This window comes from Pseudonaja textilis, chromosome 1, assembly GCF_049901715.1.
Source record: "Pseudonaja textilis isolate UNSWEBS1 chromosome 1, rPseTex1.2, whole genome shotgun sequence".
NCBI lineage: Eukaryota > Metazoa > Chordata > Lepidosauria > Squamata > Elapidae > Pseudonaja > Pseudonaja textilis.
The window spans coordinates 90,639,652-90,658,770 of NC_141990.1; the positions used below are offsets into that span (position 1 = coordinate 90,639,652).

Below are 19,119 nucleotides of genomic sequence, written 5' to 3' on the forward strand. Positions count from 1 at the left end.
AGAAGTCCAAAGTTCCATCTTTTACTACATCAACATTCATCTTTCAACAAGAAGAGATACTGTATGGAAGATCTGAATGATTAAGAAAAAGAATATGAAATGCTTATGCTGCTAAAATAAAGTTTTTAAATGTACAAGAACTCTCCAATATTGTTGGGTTGTGTTCACTGAGCTTGGTCTAATGCTGCATAAAAGATTCCTAATTCTGTAACAGAGTTATCTATGGTAATCTATTAGAAACTGTGTATGTGTTCATGTGTTTTAACAATTAAAATATGTTATTTTGGATATAATTTTCCTTATTAAAATTACCTTGTGTTAAAACATATATTAGAATTTTTAAAAACAAAATTCAGGTACAAATAGAGCTTGGTTCTTTCTCGGTATGAATAGTTATTTCAAGAATAGGGATTAGTGTTAAGACCTTGTATAATCATGATTAATTATCAGTTCCACAGTAGAGCCTTGTTAAATACAAAAGGCTAATTTGACACATGTTTACCATGGCCCTTTAAAGACCCTTCAAACATTTAGGGATTTATATATGTGTGTGTACATAGAAACAGGCCCTACTTCTTTCTTTGGTTTCCTGTGTGGGATCAAGAGGGGCTCTAGGACTTCCATTATTAGGGTTTGGCATAAATTCTGTAAAAGTCACTTCCCTCTGCACTGGAGAAAATACTCAATGATGATATAATTGTCAGCAGTTAAAGATGTGGAGAAGCAAAAATAAGAATCAGCATCTGTAAGAAAGGCATACTATATGCAGTGGGAAAGGCTCAAAGCCACTGCAGATATTGTGTCCAATGACAAACTGCTTCAATGCCACATTCTCCATTCCCTAGCCATCAAAGTGTTATGCAGTTCCACTATATCACAATAGAAGCATCATGTCAGTTGCTAGTGTTAAAGATCTTTATATCACTACTATAGCACTGCTACAGTATGGACAACATCATTAGAGACTATGAAAACTGATCCTCTGTTTTCTAGGATTCTGTTACTAATTCTGATTATTACAGCTGTCAGTCTAAAATAAGGTTATATTTATAGTAGTTGCAATAACTTAGAATATAAATCTAATCAATCAATAGGCATTAGACAGAACATGGTAGATGAGCCAGGCAAATTATTTGCTTTGGGAATTCTGATATTATTTTGGGTAGCAAAATTGTTTTGAAGCAATATGAAAAATAAGGAATTTCTTGTTATAATTAACAAACCATGCATATTTATACTATACGCTCTATACAGTTTCTCCATTTTTCTGTAAATTATGCAACACTATTTCATTTCTACTTTTCTGCATTTAAGCATAAATCTTTCATTTATTAGTGTAATTGTATTAATAAAAATAACCATTTATGGGGAAATAAGAAAACTAGTAGTTGAAGGAATTTATTAGATTTCAATAATATACTAATTCAACAATGGTCTTGAGAAATATCACTGTCTATCATAGATTCCTGTTATGAATAGACAATTTTTGTCCAGGTATCCTTAGTGAAACATTACATAAAATATTAATAGTAACATAATTTACAGCAAATTATGCTATGAAATTAAATTTTCATTAGTCACAGTGCTTGTTTAGTGGTTTCATTTTGGACTGAAAAACCTATATAATTATCTATATCACCACCTATTAGCTAAGTCTTTAAGGTTTATCCTTTCTCTTTGTTAACTAATTACAGCTATTTCTCTTTCTGTTATCTTTTTGTTTTTAATCAGAAGTTTTTTTTTCAAATCTATAATACAGCTAGAAGTGTGTGACAGTAGAGAATATAGATTCTGGTATCTTGTGACATCTACATAATTCTTTATGGGATAAATCTGAATTTCCTTGGAAGCAGCATTTCATGTTTAGCTTCTACTTCACCTACAAAGAATAATCCATAATTATTTTTTTTGCATTTCCTTTTGGGCTCACAGTTCCATGCAGATGAGTGAAGATACCACCATGCAAACTGAAAGTTGCTTGTGGCAGAGAAAGGTACACAACTGGAACATCAGTCTATTGCAGAGCAACAAATGGCACAAAAATTATATTTGGAAAAAAAAAACACCAGCCAGGTATCTTTAATGTGTATAAATTGGCAGTGCACTGAATTAACATAAAAGGGTAAAGGTACAGGTTTCCTTTGGGCAGTCTTGTCTGACTCTAGGGATAGAACTCACCAAGGAAATCAGCATAATCTGAAAACATTTAAGATGTTCATGTAGCCTGCATGACTATGTCCCAAAGCACACAAAACGTTGTTACTTTAATGGTAGTTAGGTATGCACTTGCATTTATATGCTTTCAAACTGCTTGATGGGCAGGAGCTGGGACAAATAGCAGGAGCTCACCTCCTCCTGCAGTGCTTGGGTCTTGAACTGGGCTGTCAGTTTCCAGCTGACAAGCTGAGCATCTTTTAACTAGCCATCACAGCCCATATACGTTCTTCAGAGCTGAAGAAGCTTCTTGGATGAGAAGCAAAATGTCTTCAAAGAAAAAAACCCAGAAAGTCTAGTTTCCTCTCGGAAAAAAAGCACCTTTGGGCAACCATGACCTGGATGACTGAGAATCTCCATAGACATTGTTCAAAACACAAATGCTAAGGCTATGAGCAGGACTGAAACTTCTATTGTAGGAATCCCTTGCAAAAGACAAAAATAGGATTGCCAAAAGAAGACTTGCTGGTTGGCAGATCTAGGGTCAAATCCAAAACTTTTCCAAAAGGCCCACACCAGCTCACAAATAGTTTTACCATGTAAGATTGCCTCAGGTTTTGCCTAAGCTTTGACCTGGCGTAGCGCTTGGGGTGGAGTAGCCTTTGCATGCCTTCCAGACTATATCATCGAATATCATTTGGTGCCATTGTGGAGATTTCAGCAACAGGTCAAAATTCACATCCCCTTAAAAGTCTGTAGAGATTCATAGTCATCCAAGTCATGGTTGTCCCAAAGGTACTTTTCCAGGAGGCAACTGGTCTTTCTGTTGATTTTTCTTTGAAAAAGTTTCACTTCTCATCCAAGATGTTTCTTCACCTCTGACTTCCATTCCACACCCTCCAAAATCAGAGCTGAAAAAGCATCTTGGATGAGAAGCGAAATATCTTCAAAGAAAAAACAAGAAAGTCCAGTTGCCTCCTCAAAAAACACCTTTGGGGTTTTTGGCATTCTTTCTACTCACCGCTTTCCCTCCTAACAGACAGGAAGCAGCAAGTGAAGCTAGGCAAAATCACATCTGATACCTGTACAATTAGCACAGTGGCCCCCCAAGACTGTGTGCTTTCTCCATTTCTCCCTATATACCAATGACTGCATCTCAGACGATCCATCTGTTAAAATACTGAAGTTTGCTGATGACACAATAGTGATTGGCCTCATTCGAGATGACAAATCCACACACAGACAGGATGTTGTACAACTTGCTTCGTATTGTAACTGGAACAATCTGGAACTGAATACACTCAAAACCATAGAAATGGTGGTAGACTTTAGAAGAAACCCTCCCATTATACCACCTCTTACAATACAAGTGAACACAGTATCAACAGTAGAGACCTTCAAATTTCTAGGTTCTACTATATCACATGACCTGAAATGGACACCTAACATCAACACGTCATCAAAAAAAGCACAACAAAAAATGTTCTTTCTGCACCAACTCAGAAAGCTCAAACTGCCCAAGGAGCTGCTGATACAGTTCTACAGAGGAATTATTGAGTCTATCATCTGCACCTCTATAACTGTCTGGTTTGGTTCTGCAACCCAACAGGACAGACACAGACTTCAGAGAGTAATTAGGACTGCAGAAAAAACAGTTACTACCAACCTGCCTTCAGTCAGGGACCTGTATACTACATGAGTCAAAAAAGGGCTGTGAAAATATTTACAGATCCCTCACATCCCAGACATAAACTGTTTCAAATCCTTCCCTCAAATGATACTATAGAGCACTGCACACAGAACAACTAGACACAAGAACAGTTTTTTTCCGGAACACCATAACTCTGCTAAACAAATAATTCCCTCAACACTGTTCAACTATTTACAAAGTCTGCACTACTATAGTAGCACTACACTATCTTGTCATCACTCCTTATCACCCATTCCCTCCCACTTGTGACTGTATGACTGTAACTTTCTTGCTTGTATCCTTATGATTTATATCAACTGTTTCCTAGTATGATTTGATTGATTATTGTACCCTATGACTACCATTAAGTGTTGTACCTTATGATTCTTGATGAATGTATCTTTTCTTTTATGTATATTGAGAGCATTTGCACCAAGACAAATTACTTTTGTGTCCAATCACACTTGGCCAATAAAGAATCCTATCCTATCCTATCCTATTGATCCTTCTCCAATCCAGCGCCCCTGCACTCTTAATCACAGTTAATTCTGCCTAACTGGTAGGACCGGGCTTATTTTAGGCCCATCAAGTAGACTCTCTTTATCACGTCAGTGGTTAGAAGGAAAAAGCTACAACTAGGTGTGTTTGAGCGCGGCGGTCCCAGAAATAAATCTAGCCTCCCTTTCAGTGGAGAGCTTGAGCGATTCACTGGGGCTCCGAGTAGAAATGGTCCCTCGGGCATGACTGGGCGACCGCACGCGCGCTCTGCCGCCCTCTTGGGAGAGCCGGAATGACGGGAGGGCGCGTGAGGCAACGGCAGGCGGAGGAAAGCCGCCACAATCGCAGCTGAGCGCCTGCCTGCCTGTTCCTCTCATCCCGCTTGGCATTAGCGGCGGCGGCGGCGGCAGGACCGAGAGCTGGTCAGCGTCGTTCGGGCAGGGGAGGCGGCAGAGCCAAGCAGCCCCAGGGGCCTACTTTCGTTGTCTTGTGCCTCGTTCTCCGAGGGCGCCAGAAGGCGCAAAAAAGTCAAGGAAAGCGTTGGAGACCTCTGGAGTTGGAAAGCTCAGCCAGGCTCCTCGGACTCTCCTTGGATCCCCGAGGTGAGGAATCCCGCCTGGATGGTTACCGTGGTGACCAAGCTCGTGCATTATCTGCACCTCAGGTAAGGAGTCACGTAGGCAGCCAGCGGCTGCTGCCCTCGGCTAGCTGGTTGCCGGCGAGCCCCTTTCTATAACTTCCTTCCCACGTTATATATTGCTGTTTCTCCGGCACTCCCATCCCTCCTGTTTCAATCTTTCTTTCTGGCAAACTTTTTTTTTTCTGATACAGTATAATACCCGCGCTATTTGCAAATAACTCAGGAAAACTCTCCGATACTGTGAACTTCAGTCTACAGTACTTTCGTAAGATCACACTGCAGGCTATCCGTTCCGTCACTAAGGACCAAATATTGATTTGAGAGTGGGGAGCTGTGATCAGGAGGCTAGCGCTTAAAAAGAAAACAAAGATGTCAGCACCTTCCTGAAGGGATGAATGCATGGCAATAAAATCAGCAATGCAGCAGAGAGAGAAAATAAAAGCTTAATTTCTTTCCTTCCACTGCTTTCCTGATTAAAAATCAACACATTCGCTCAATGAAAGTTGTCTTTTGGAAGAACACAAGTATCAGATGGATATTATGTTTGACTGAGGATCTTTTTTTGTGGCAATTTAGTATCAATCCAGGGTTACTAGTAAACACATTCTGGAGGCGTATGTCCTTAAATGGGGCATTGCTCTTCTTTTCAATTATACATTCTGCATAAGGATACTCACAAGAGTATATGTAAGTGCAACTTAGAAAATCAAGATTCTTTCATATAAAAAGAAATATAACATGTTTTGTTACAGAACTACAACATGTGGCTGATTTTTCACACTGACTCATTAAGTGAGGATGATTCCAAGTGAGGATGTTATATTGGCATACATGCAATATTTTCTTTAAACAACCCCAGCAGTTTCAATATTGTTGAATTCTCTGTTCATTTGCTTGCCTAAAGTTCTACCATCTAGAAAGGCATGAATATTCAGAAAAGAAAAGAATATATTTCAAGTCATGGATATTTCCACAATTCTGAGAATTCACACACAATTTCAACAGTGGCAGTAAATGCGATCTTTAAACTTTGACAATGATAAGACTGTTAGGTATGTTCCAAAGATCTGGATTTTAAACTTTTCTTCCTTTAATGTCACATCATAAACTGTTTTGCAAAATCTCCTTAATTTTAACAAGCCTGATTATTGAGAAATACTATTGAAAACCCAGCTATCCATTATGTTTTAGCTATCTGAAAAAAATTAACTCTATATCTCAGGGGAATAATTCAGCTGTTTTGATATATTCATGAAAAACTGAGTAAGATCTCAATATCTTTTCTGTATTTCATAAGTTATAAATGTTTGAAGTATCATCTTATAATTTCCCATGTTGAATATTGTCAACACTGTTTAGACTATAAAGATCCAAAATATAAATTATATGTATAGTTAGGTTACAAATAAAAAAGTTGTTTCTTTATCGGCACATCAGTTACATATAGATGTTTTAACATTAACATTAAATATTCCATAAGCATAGGTAACATTGTAAGCTGAGATATTCAATTTATTTAAACTATTCTTATTAGTTAGACCTATGTTTGTAATCTTCTCATGATTACATAAATCCAGGAATATTTGCCTTACTAATAGTATATAAAATATTTAGTTCTACCATTTATGCTGCCTTTATGTCTATTCATTCAGAGTAGTTGCATTTCCTCTTATAAAAACTCAAAATTTCTGTCCCAATTCCCACCAACCCACCTTTAAGTTTCTCCAAGTTTCTGCTTTTGCTCCGCACATACCAATTCCCTTCATTCATGCTTTGCTTATATATCCTGTTGTCCAATTTCTCCTACTAGAACACATCAAGCACAGGTAGACCCAAACATTCAAAAAGTATTTCACATATAGAAAAAAAATTGCTAAGGGAAAGAAGTACAAGACTGAAAAAATAAAGAAATTACTTTTGATTTAAAAATTTCCATTTATTGAATATGAGTCTTATTGCCATTGATTTTTAAAAATATATCACCATGGGCATTCCTGAACAGAAGACTAATTCAGACAATACTTGTCTTTCTTCACTGTTTTCTCTAAATGAAGGATTCTTGACTATAGGTACCAACCAATAAAAAAAAATAGAACCTCATTACATTAATTTCATTTAGTGTTAATTTGTGATTATCTGAACTCCCAAAAGTAAAAAGTGCATTTAGTGCACATTAAGCCTAATTAGTAGTCTGTTTTAATATGTTAATATCTGATTATTTTCCTGAATGTAGAAAGATAGCCAGATTTGTGTAGGTATACGTTTATAGCTATGCATGTGTATCTGTATGTATATATGTATATGTACATATAAATACACACACAAACACATAGCACGCATGCTTACACACACATTATGGTTGTTAGCCAGATATTAAATTATATTTCAGAAATTTGACATCTGGCTCCTAATTACTTTTTAAGGCATGAGTTTCCTATCGCAGGAGTTGCCAACCTTTTGGATCTCAGGGATCACCAAACCCATAATTTCAAATCCCAGGGACCACTAACCAGTTCTGTGGATGTGGCCTAATTTGTGGGTGTGGCTTGGTGGTCATGTGACTGGCTGGGCATGGATTGTATGTAAATATTATAAATATTTATATAAATATTGATTTTTTTTTATAAAAAAGAGCAACTTTTACCCAAAATCAGGCAAAGCAGGCAGGGAGATTGAGTTGCTCACAGAATCATCCAGTGATCTATCTATCTGCCATCGGCTACCTGTCACATAAAATTTGCTTGCTGTGAGTCTGCACTGAATAATGGAACCTTCAGTCCTAAGGGAGGTTCAACTGTGCTTAAAAGCAGAGCCGAAGATCAAAGACTAGCTAAAAAGCAAGAAATCCAACCATTTCCTGCTTCCTAGTTAATATAAATCTCCTGGCACAGCAGAACAGCTGATGGTCAGAAAAAGGAAAAATTTAGTAGGCAAGTTTGCCAGGTCAGGAGTGAGTGGGTGGAGAGGGTTCCCGTGGGCCATGTGGGCGGCACAGCTTTGTGTTTCTGCGCAGCCTGGATTTGGGGGGGGGTGTTCTGGGGGTAAGATTTCTCTGTGGCCCACCAAAATTTTCTCAGGGCCCACCAATGGGCCGCAGCCCACTAGTTGGCAACCACTGTCTGTCATATACGTACTGTGATTTACAAAGTAATGCTTAATGGTTCAGATAATGACTATAGAATCTGTTATACCAGGGATGTCAAACTCAAGGCCCAGGGGCTGGATCTGGCCCATAGGATGCTTAGATCTGACCCATGTGGCCACCCTAGAAACAGCAAAGGGCCAGCCCGTAGTGCCTCTGCCAGTGACAACAGAGCTCGGGAGAGCCGTGCATGGCCCTCCCGAGCTCCATTTTCAGTGGCAGAGGGTTGCAGGATGCCATTGCAGCTGAAAATGGAGCTTGGGAGCCTGTTTTTGCTGGTAGAGCACTCGGGCCACCACAGGTGGCCCCAACACAAGTGATGATGAACTGGCCATGCCTACCCTGGCCAGGCCCACTGTGGGCCCCCCAAAGTCAAACACAACCCTGATGTGGCCCTTAATGAAATCAAGTTTGACACTTCTGTGTTATACCATTGCTGCTTCTAGAGAGTAAGCAGTGTGGGTTTTTTTGTAGCAAAAACAATCCAGAATTTTGTGGTGTTTTAAAGGTGTGTGTGTGTGAGAGAGAGAGAGAGAGAGAGAGTGGGGGTGGGGGAGAGAAGGAAAGGGAGAGATTATGAATGTGATATTTTATTTATTAATCAATTTTATGTAGCCTCCCACTTCACTGAAGGTGACTGGGTAGCGCACAATGAGTTGAAACCACATATAAAAACCCACAAATAGAAAATATATATTTCTCCCATGAGCTGTTCGGAGCATCCAGAAGTGGGAGGTGCTTCAGACTCTTCTGGAAAGGCTGGGCTTAAAACTCCGGGACACTCCTCCTCCTCCACGGGACACCTCCTCAGTGTCCCCCAGTTTTAGCTCAGCCTTCATGGTAAGAGGTTGTGCACTCCCTGACTGGAACGGTTTCTGATTCAGCTAGTCATGATTCAGGTTTGCTCTTGGATTAATTCGGCTTGAAAATTTTTTCCCCTATTAATCTGGCGATTTCAAGGCTTGTGGCTCTATTAGGTTATCACCCCAATCAGTTGAGAGCAGCTCTTTGTGACTGGCGGAGCCTGCCACTTCACAGGCAGTCTGAGACGGCTGCTTTAGGCAATTAGCCTATCTAATTCCCCAATCGTCTTATCTTTGGGATCTTGCTGGAACGCTCGCAGCCGCGGCTCACTTCTCCTTACAGGATCATTTGTCTGACATTTTAGAGAGTCAGCAGCAGTGGCTCTTTAAACTGCTCAGGCATTTAACATCGGAGTTTCTGTCTTCCCACCTTTTTAAACGGCTAGCTTCAAGTTCACACCTAAATATTACAGGTGCCATTCCCCACTGGTTTCCCTTCCTGGGGACCAGGGCAAGTACTTTCTCACTCCACTTTCCTGGGATTATTTCTCTCTTAGCCTGATGGCATTGGATAAGCAGGCTAGTCCTTAAACAGGAATTGCTTTTGGATCGTTACATTGGAGCGAAGCCTCAAGTGCCATTTCAAACAGTGGGACGTTTTGACAGGAAAGGATCCATCCAGGACCTGTATAGCTGGTTTCCCTTGTTGGGGACCAGGGATCCTGAATATTTCTTGCTTGGAGTGCTTGGGGGGTTTCCCTTGCTGGGGACCCTTAGATACTGTTTCCCATATATATGGGCTTACATACAGATATAGTCATATGTATATATATGTGTGTGTTTGTATATCTATATATCGATATTGATATCGATATCGATATATAGATATAGATATAGACTTACACTCCTGGTGAAGTGCCCTACTTTCAATCACAAAGGTAGGCACCACCCCTAAGTACTAATAATAATAATAATAATAATAATAATAATAATAATAAAAGTTAGAGACATGAGATTCAGTCCTCCACAATGGAAAGTGACTACTCTCCAGTCCATTCTGCTCAGCATCAGAGAGAACGATGTCCTGACTTCTATAGATCTGACAGAGGCTTATCTACATATACCAATTAGACCTGCTCACTACAAATACCTTAGATTTTGCTATTGTGATCGGCACTACGAATATATCGCCCTACCATTCGGTCTGGCTTCGGCCTCTAGGACTTTTACCAAGGCCCTAGCGGCTTTGGCTGCCTCCCTCAGGATCAAATCTATTCATTTACAATATTATCTGGATGATATTTTAATTTTGTCATCTTCCAGACATCAAACAAATTTGGATACCAAGATTACTCTGGAGACCCTTCAAGGTCACGGCTTTTCCATAAATTGGGATAAAAGCCATTTGATCTCTAGGTTAGTTCATTTAGGGGCAGTGATAGATACCGTAGAGGGCAAGGTTTTTCTCTCTCAGGACAGGTTGAATAGTAACCAGTCTTTGGCCAGAGAGATCAGAGCCTTAAAGAGGGTTTCCCTGGCAGTTCTGTCTCAACTGTTAGGGAAACTGATTTCTTGTATTTCCATTGTGCCTTGGGCTTGATTCCATTCCAGAGATCTGCAATGGTTCCTGCTACCTTTCCAGTGATCTGGAAGAGCCACTTCCAACGTCCGGATAAAGGTACCGCACAATGTTCTCCGATCGCTCCGCTGTTGGTCAGAAAACACAATAAACAAGGGGTGTCCTTCCAAGGAAACTTGCAGGGCAACGATCACAACTGACGCCAGCCTGGTAGGATGGGGAGCTCACTTCCAATCCCACACTGCACAGGGAATTTGGACTATTTCCAAACAGTCACAAAGCATCAACCTGTTGGAGCTGCGAGCAGTACATCTGGCATTACGCAGTTTTCTACCCCTTTTCCAATCATGCCACATTCTAGTCTTGACAGACAATATCACAACCAAGGCCTACATAAACAGACAGGGGGGTACCCACTCCAAACTTCTGATCTGGGAGATGGCCAGGTTGTTCAAGTGGGCCGAGGCCAATCTGTTGTCGCTCAAGGCAGAGCACATAGCAGGGGTCTTAAACACACAAGTGGACTGGCTCAGCAGGGCCTCGATAGATCAGGCAGAGTGTCCCCTACACCTGTCTCTCTTCCAGGAAGCAGTGCGGAGGTTTGGGCAACCGGTGTTCGATCTATTTGCCTCTCCCCGCAATGCCCAATTGCCCCAGTATATTTCAAGGTACCTGACTCAGGAGGCGGAGGCCGTCAACTCTCTGCGATGTCAGTGGCCTCCCGGACTTCTATATGCATTTCCTCCACTCCCTGTAATACCCAGGTTGATCCAGAAGTTATTGCAGGAACAAGTGGAACTGATATTGGTTGCCCCTTACTGGCCCAGGCGAATGTGGTTACAGGACCTGTCGAGAGAACAACCTTGGAAAATTCTACCATCGAGGGTTTCCCTCTCGCAAGGGCCGGTACTTCACCCGGACCCACAATGGCTCAGCCTAGCCGTATGGAGGTTGAGCGGAACTGTTTAAGGACCCAACGGATTTCAGAGGATGCCATTGCCACCATACAAGCATCCAGACGGTCCTCTACAAACCGTATATACGAGGCCACGTGGTCCGCTTTCTGTCGCTGGTGCTGGGGGCCTACAATCGACCCAGCTGTCCCATCAATAGGACAATTATTGGACTTTTTACAGGAGGGGTTGACCAAGGGCCTATTTCCAAATACTTTACGCAGATAGGTGGCGGCCTTAGCCTTGTTGATATCCTGGGGTGACCTTCATTCCATAGTGCACCATCCACATATCTGCAGCTTTCTTAAGGGTGCTGCAAACTTACGACCTCCTGTAATTCACCGCTATCCCACTTGGGAGCTCAACAAGGTGTTAACCGCACTTACAACTGGCCCGTTCGAGCCTTTAAGAACCGCTAGTCTCAAATTCCTGACATAATTGTGATCACATCAGCAAGGAGGATTTCTGAGTTGGCAGCATTGTCGATGAGAAGGGACCTGTGCGTGTTTCATGCAGACAGAGTGGTTCTCAGATTGGATCCATCATTCATCCCTAAAGTAAATTCAACCTTCCACAGAGCGCAGGAGTTGGTGCTTCCAAATTTTTGTCTGAAACCATCTCATAGACTGGAGCATCAATGGCATCGACTTGACGTTCGAAGGGCATTAAGCATCTATCCAGACCACACAGCGGCATTTCGAAAATCTGAGGCTCTATTCCTATCCTTCAACCCATCTACTTTAGGACACAGGGTGTCGTCGACGACCATTGGTAGATGGTTGAGAGCCACCATAGCTAAAAGTTACAAATGCCAGTCCATCTCAGTTCCTAAGGGCATTACAGCCCACTTGACAAGGAGTGCGGCAACATCAGCAGCATGGGCCACTTGGGCTTCCATAGATGAAATCTGCAGAGCAGAGACTTGGGCTTCACCGTCGCCCTTTGTCAGAAATTATAAAATTGATGTCTACACCTCAGGGGATGCTTCATTTGGCAGAAGAGTCCTGCAGAGGGTCCACAGAGTTTAGGAGTGGATTTCGATCCAGATGGAGTCCCTCCCTAAGGACAGGCCAAGCTTTGGTATGTCCCACTTCTGGATGCTCTGAACAGCTCATGGGACAAAGGGCATTGGTACTTACCTGATACGCCCGTTCTCTGTGAGCTGTGAAGAGCATCCAGCCCCATCCATTTCTTTCTGTCTGGTGGGGTTCCATTCTGGTCAGGGATCTAGATTAGGTGATGAGTCCCGGACTTTGGCTCTTTGCAAAACTGAGGGATGCTGAGGAGGTGTCCCATGGAGGAGGAGGAGCGTCCCGGAGTTTTAAGCCCAGCCTTTTCAGAAGAGACTGAAGCACCTCCCACTTCTGGATGCTCTTCACAGCTCACAGAGAATGGGCATATCAGGTAAGTACCAATGCCCTATATTGAACAATCATATTAATTTTAAGGCTTTTAAGCTGTCCTTTTATATTCTGCATTTCCAGTTCCTACAGCTGTTAAGCAGCATAAATTATGAGTCTATCCCAAAATATCTTTTATTCACTATTGCATCTGTGAGCCAAAATTGGGTTATCTGAAATGCTTCTCACATTGGTGTCCTCTGGTTTTCTCTGAAAGTAAATTGGAAATACTGTACCATGAAACAGATGGAATAAAACCAATACATATTTTATATAGTGCCAGATATGTTGTAGCTGTAACTAATTAGACTATGCTATATATTCGTTTTCTTATGGCTAATTATACTCTGTATGTAAAGATTTTTATCATCTCCTTAAATAAGGCCATGTGACCGAACTGTCCAACTCACACTAGAAACAGGGAGAAAAACACTGATACACTTAAACAGGACTAACAAAACTGAAGGATTTTATAAAACAAGCAATGGGGTACATTATATAGACAAGGTGGAATTTCTTTACATAGGCCTGTAATCTTGTGTTTCCTAACTTCGCATTTGCTAGATGCAATTTGAGATTGCAGTGTTTAAAATTTCTAGTCAACATGGCTCAATTTGTTGCTGAAACATATGTGAATATGTACCTACTATGCAGATATTATTCAAGCTTATGTAACAGAGCATGATGATGATGTTTGCTTATCTTCAAAAATACAAGCTGACCTTGTACATAGATGGTGACAAGAAAAAAAGAATATAGTAAAATGTAACTATATTTTAAGTTTGATACAGAATTAGAAAGGAAGGTTTTGTTTATGATATAAACCTCTTTTTATTTTAATACTCAAGGTGGTTTACAAGAATAAAAAACCAATGTAAAACTTAATAAAATTAATGCAATTAAAATCAACACAAGTTAAACTTCATTATTAAAATAATTAACTATTAAAAATTGGAAGAGATGCCTTCACTCTTCTTTCTAAATACTTTAAAACTGAGAGAATCGATTCTTGGAATAATTGGACTGATAGTAATAGTATAAATTATGGTAATGAATGTATTAAAGTCATGATTATTAGTCATATTAAATATATTCTACCAAGTTTAGACTGAATTTCCAGAAAATAACAAAAAAATCTCTATTCAGTTTTTTGCCACACTTTTCTGTTTACCATGGCTTTAGCAATTCCATTCTGAATTTGTTTTTATTCTGTGATATTTTATAGTCTCCCTCAACATATTTTATTAATTTAATAAGTAGCTGAAGAATCATTTTAACATGGCTTGTTGAATAAGCTATAATAATCTAGCTCATACATCAGGCCAAGGCAGGCCAAGGCATGATTTACAATCCACAATAGTTCGGTTAAGTGATAAGGCAAAATGAAACAAAACTTATTATGAACCAAGCTAATTAATAGACATCTAAGATTATTTTAGATTATTCTACTTGCAAGGATTTTGGTAATTCTCATCAGAAAAAAAAAGAGTGAAAGAGACACACCAACACATAGATAACTTTATTTAGAGTTTTATATTGCTTTCTATGAGGTTGTAATTGCCAGCAAATATATCTGGGTGTTTATATCAATGGCAAATTCTATTTAGTCTCAAAAACATTCTCCTTATGTGGGCCTTCATAATTTTATAGCAGATACCATGAACCTCAAAATCAGATTTTGCATTTACATTTTATTTGATTTGTCAATTGCTTACAAGATCCAGGTATAAGAATAAATATAGTTTTGAATACATGAGATAGATACTTATAAGAAAAATAAAAAACAATAGGACAGGGACAGTAGGCACGATTGGTGCGCTTATGCACGCCCCCTACAGGCCTCTTAGGAAGGGGGTGAGGTCAATAGGTTTGGGGAAGAAACCATAGAGTCAGGCAGAGTATTCCAAACATTGACCATTCTGTTTACTCATCTAATTAACTGGTAACAATAAACATCAAGTAAATGACTAGATATGAGCCACTCTATAGGAAAGCATTTCAATACATTGCCTGATTCATAAAATCATTGCAGTTTAAATTTACATGCAACCTTTGTAATACCAGTTAGCTTTGCTAATTATGTATGTTAAATCAACAGGAGAAGGCTAAATATGTGCTTGCCAAAATCCCAACAATATTGAAATGCAAATTGGGTATAAATGAAAATAAAAGCATTTTATATTTTTAATATACATTTATTCTGAATACAATTAAAATATGTTTACATATAATTAAATAAATTCACCAGGAATGTGAAAGGTTACTTGTGAACAATAAACAAAGGAGACAGAAGCAGATAGAACAGAAAGCAAATGACTAATGCAAGAAACAATAAACAAACAAAACAAAGATGGGGCAATTTAAAAAAACACCACACACACAACAGGATATTAGCTGCTATTGTTAGCAAAAATTCTAATATAGCAACTTATTGTCCTATTCAGGAAAGAAATGTGATAATACAAACAGCAGTACTACATATTCCATACTCATTTGTCTCCAGATTAGTTGAGAAGATCTGAAGTAAAAAGCAAACAGTTCAATGCTGTAAAGCAAGTTGGACTTCACGGAAGATAGGGGATGGATCAGTGGCTAAGCCTTGATGGCAATGTAACTCTGCCGGGAAAAAGTCTAGTGGGCTTCCTTGTGCATTGGTCATTGGCCATTGTGAGAACAGATTGAAAGATTAGGTGGACCAGAGGTTTGATCCTGCAAAGCACTGCTTGTGTTCATGTGCACACTGTCCTGGACTTGTCAATATAGAAAAAAAAAATGGAAGTGTAGGGATCAGGCATTGTTTTTTTTTCCTTATTTGGAATCCAAGTTCTTGAGTACTATAAAAAAAGGTTACATTCCCCTTCAGACTCATCTTTATTCCTGGTGACATCATGAACTCATCCTTGTCATTTTCTCAGTCACAATATGGAAATGCTTTGCTTTTCAAGGACTTTTTTTTTTTTTTTGCTCTTCAGACTTTCTTACAGCTCTGAGATTTCTTGATGGTGTCAGTCCAAGTAATAACTAGATGATTGCATGCTCAGCATTTTGGAACCAGCAAAATTTTGATCCTAGCTGAGCACAAACATTTAAATTACTTGCATGAGATTTCAATAAATATAATGCCAATAATAGCAGAGGATCTTGTCTTTTGAATTTATTCTGGAACACTGAAGCAGTAGTTCACAGTGGTTCTCTTGTGATGTATAGAAAATACATGGAAGATAAAACAATTGGAATCCATTTCACTCTGAACGGCATTAGTTCTAGATTAAAATGTGACATGTACATTTTCTGTTAAATATATAGAGGGTAGTTTGCCCTGCCAGTTGGGGGTAGGGGTGTGGTTTTCTCTTTGGTAGATCTTTAATTAGCGTATTGTTTTCTACTTGATTGTACTTAAACTTCTGTATATAAACAGGCAGCAAACCCTAACTTACTCATACTGATAAGGTTGCCCAATTGGTTAATAAAATGTCTGTAAACAAACAAGTAAGCTTAGAGGGTAGTAAGGCTATCACACTTCAACCCTGAGCTGCAGATATTCTCTTCTATTGGAACAAAAATAGCAAAGTAATATATGTGCATCTGTTTCATATTGAGAAAATAGGTAGCAACACTTTCTGTGCAACAAGAGAAAGTTAGTAAGTGAACCAGAGGGATGAAAGAGTCTTTACCTTAATGGTGTTTGCTGATAAATGTATATCGATCAGGTTTCCAGGATTCTGTAACCTTTTTAAAAATGAAATCTTGAGATCTAGTTTTTTTTTTTTGTGATCAGCTGTTAGAGCCCTGTCCCTGAACTTCTCCCAATGCCTTATGAAGCAACAGCTCTGTTGCACTGGTTGTATATCCTCTACAACTTCCTCTGTGTTTCTTTCACCTTTTGCAAGCACCAGAGGAATCTAACAGGAGGTTGTAAGATGATGTGAAAATCTCACTGAGGCAAATTAATTCAATATTAAGCCGTTAAAGCCAAGATTTAAAGTTACATTTGCTGTACCAGTGGACACAATACTAAATATATAGGATCTATCATATCCTTCCCTTCTAATCTTTGGAAAAAGAGCTAACACACGAGTTTGAAAAGTTATGAATCATTCTTTATTCAACTTTAGGAATAGTCTCAGAACTCTTTCCTTGTCTTCGTTAGAAGCTCCAATCTTCTATTGACAGTAGATTTGAAAAAATAAAGCCAACAGTCCTAGAGAGCATCAGGTTGGGAAAGGATGGCTTATTAAATAAGATGCTTGAGCACAGATTCACTATACAACTTCAAAATGTCTTACATTTTGAGTCCTATTGATGCTAAACAACAAGAATAATGGCAGAAGATTGGAGAAGCTATAATCCAAAACATGCACTATCCTAGCTTGCTTATCCCTGTCATAGTAGTTCTTTGGATGTCCATTTAGGAATTTGATTTTGTACCCTAGTGAATCCTCTAAAATGTGGCTTCTAGAGAACTCCCCATTCTGATGCCAAGTTGTAGGTTTTGATACAAATTAAATGCTTGTCATGCCACTTTCCTTTTTTTTATTTTTCCATAGAATCTAACCCCTGGCAAGCCACTCAAAGATCAAATGTGACTCTCTACTCAAGGAAAACTAGGCACCCCTAGGCTAGTGGAAAATTATGATATAACCCACAGGGCTCATTCTGTGAGATTTTGCTGGCTAATTTGTCTCCCATGAGATTTAAATACCTGGAGATAGTCCAGACTCCAGAAGTTTGCAAAGACATGCCTTTGGTATGCTAATTATCCCTTTCCATCTGATTCAGGTGAGGCAATCAAAGGGCATATTGGCAGCTGGAAGCAATCTTTATAAAATAGAGACAATTAGAGAGTCCCTTCCCTGCAGAGAGAGAATATTACTATTTGTTTCAGGTGTCTCTGAGTTTTGGTTAAAGCTCAGACTAGCAACCTTATTTAATTGAGGGCCATAACCGACTAATCTGTTGGTAGTTACATCATTGCATGCTTATGGAGTTTGTAATTAAAGCCAACAATAAAGGAAAATGGACATTTTTCTGTTTCAGATAATTTTTTTCCTGTTTTTTTTTCTGAACACCTTTTATCTCACTCCTGCCAGAGAGCAGGCTGGTAAAGAAGTGATAGAGCATTTTTTACTACAGAGTTGCCTTGGTCTCTTGCAAAGGACTTTCAAAGTGAGCCGGAGAGCCTGTAGCTTCCAAGGTCCCAGTTTTCCTGCTCTAAAGCAGGGGGCGCCAACTGGTGGGCCGTGAGAAAATTTTGGTGGGCTGCAGAGAAATCTCAACCCCAGAGCATGACCCAAAGCAATTAATCCAGGCTGCGCAGAAACACAAGGCTGCACTGCCCACATGGCCTGCGGGAACCCTCCCCACCCACTCACTCTTTACCTGGCAAACTTGCCTGCTAAATTGCTATTTTTCCTTTTCCCGACTATCAGCTGTTCTGTTGTGCCGGGAGATTTAGATTAGCTAGGAAGCAGGAAATGGTTGGATTTTTTGCTTTCTAGCTAGTCTTTAGATCTTTGGCTCTGCTTTTAAGCACAGCTGAACCTCCCTTAGGACTGAAAGTTCTATTATTCACAGCAAGCAAATTTTATGTGACAGACTCATGTAGCTGATGGCAGATAGATTGATCACTGGATGATTCTGTGAGCAACTCAATCTGCCTGCCTGCTTCACCTGATTTTGGGTAAAAGTTGCCCCTTTTTATAAAAAATTCAATATTTATATAAATATTTATAATATTTACATACAAGCCATGTCCAGCCAGTCACATGATCATCAAGCCACACCCACAAATTAGGCAGTGCCCACAGAATCAGTTAGTGGTCCCTGGGATTTAAAATTATGAGTTTGGTGATCCCTGAGGTCTAAAAGGTTGGCAACCCCTGCTCTAAAGGACCAATGTCTCCATGTGGAGCAGCTGCTAGGTCAGATTTGTGTATAAAACATTAGTAAAGGCCTACATTCTGTGACATGAATGATAGTAAAATAACAAAGAATCCAAATTAGATAGATCTATGTAAAGTGTCTCTTTATCTGTTGAATACATACAACAAACATGAATGAATGTAGCACAAATGGTGAATCACTGCCTAGCAACCAGAGCAATCTTTTTTCCCCTTTTCTAACCACCTGTTTAATTGTTGATGAATGGAGGAAACCATTATCTCCTGGTTACTAAATGTCTCCTGTCATTGTCAGGGAACAATGAAGTTTTCAATTCCAGGACATTTCAGCTTCATTAACATTCATTTCATTTACATTCA

The 19,119-nt window shown here is 39.5% G+C and overlaps 1 protein-coding gene across 1 annotated transcript in view; it reads left to right on the forward strand.

Annotated features, from left to right (window-relative positions):
• The first annotated feature begins 4,920 nt into the window (after positions 1-4,920).
• ARHGAP18 (Rho GTPase activating protein 18) overlaps positions 4,921-19,119 on the forward strand; it is an 89,590-nt gene continuing 75,391 nt past the window's right edge. The window contains exon 1 of the mRNA XM_087941265.1: positions 4,921-5,006. Coding sequence (XP_087797391.1) covers positions 4,963-5,006 — 44 coding nt within the window. The 5' untranslated portion in view covers positions 4,921-4,962. The remainder of the gene's footprint in view (positions 5,007-19,119) is intronic.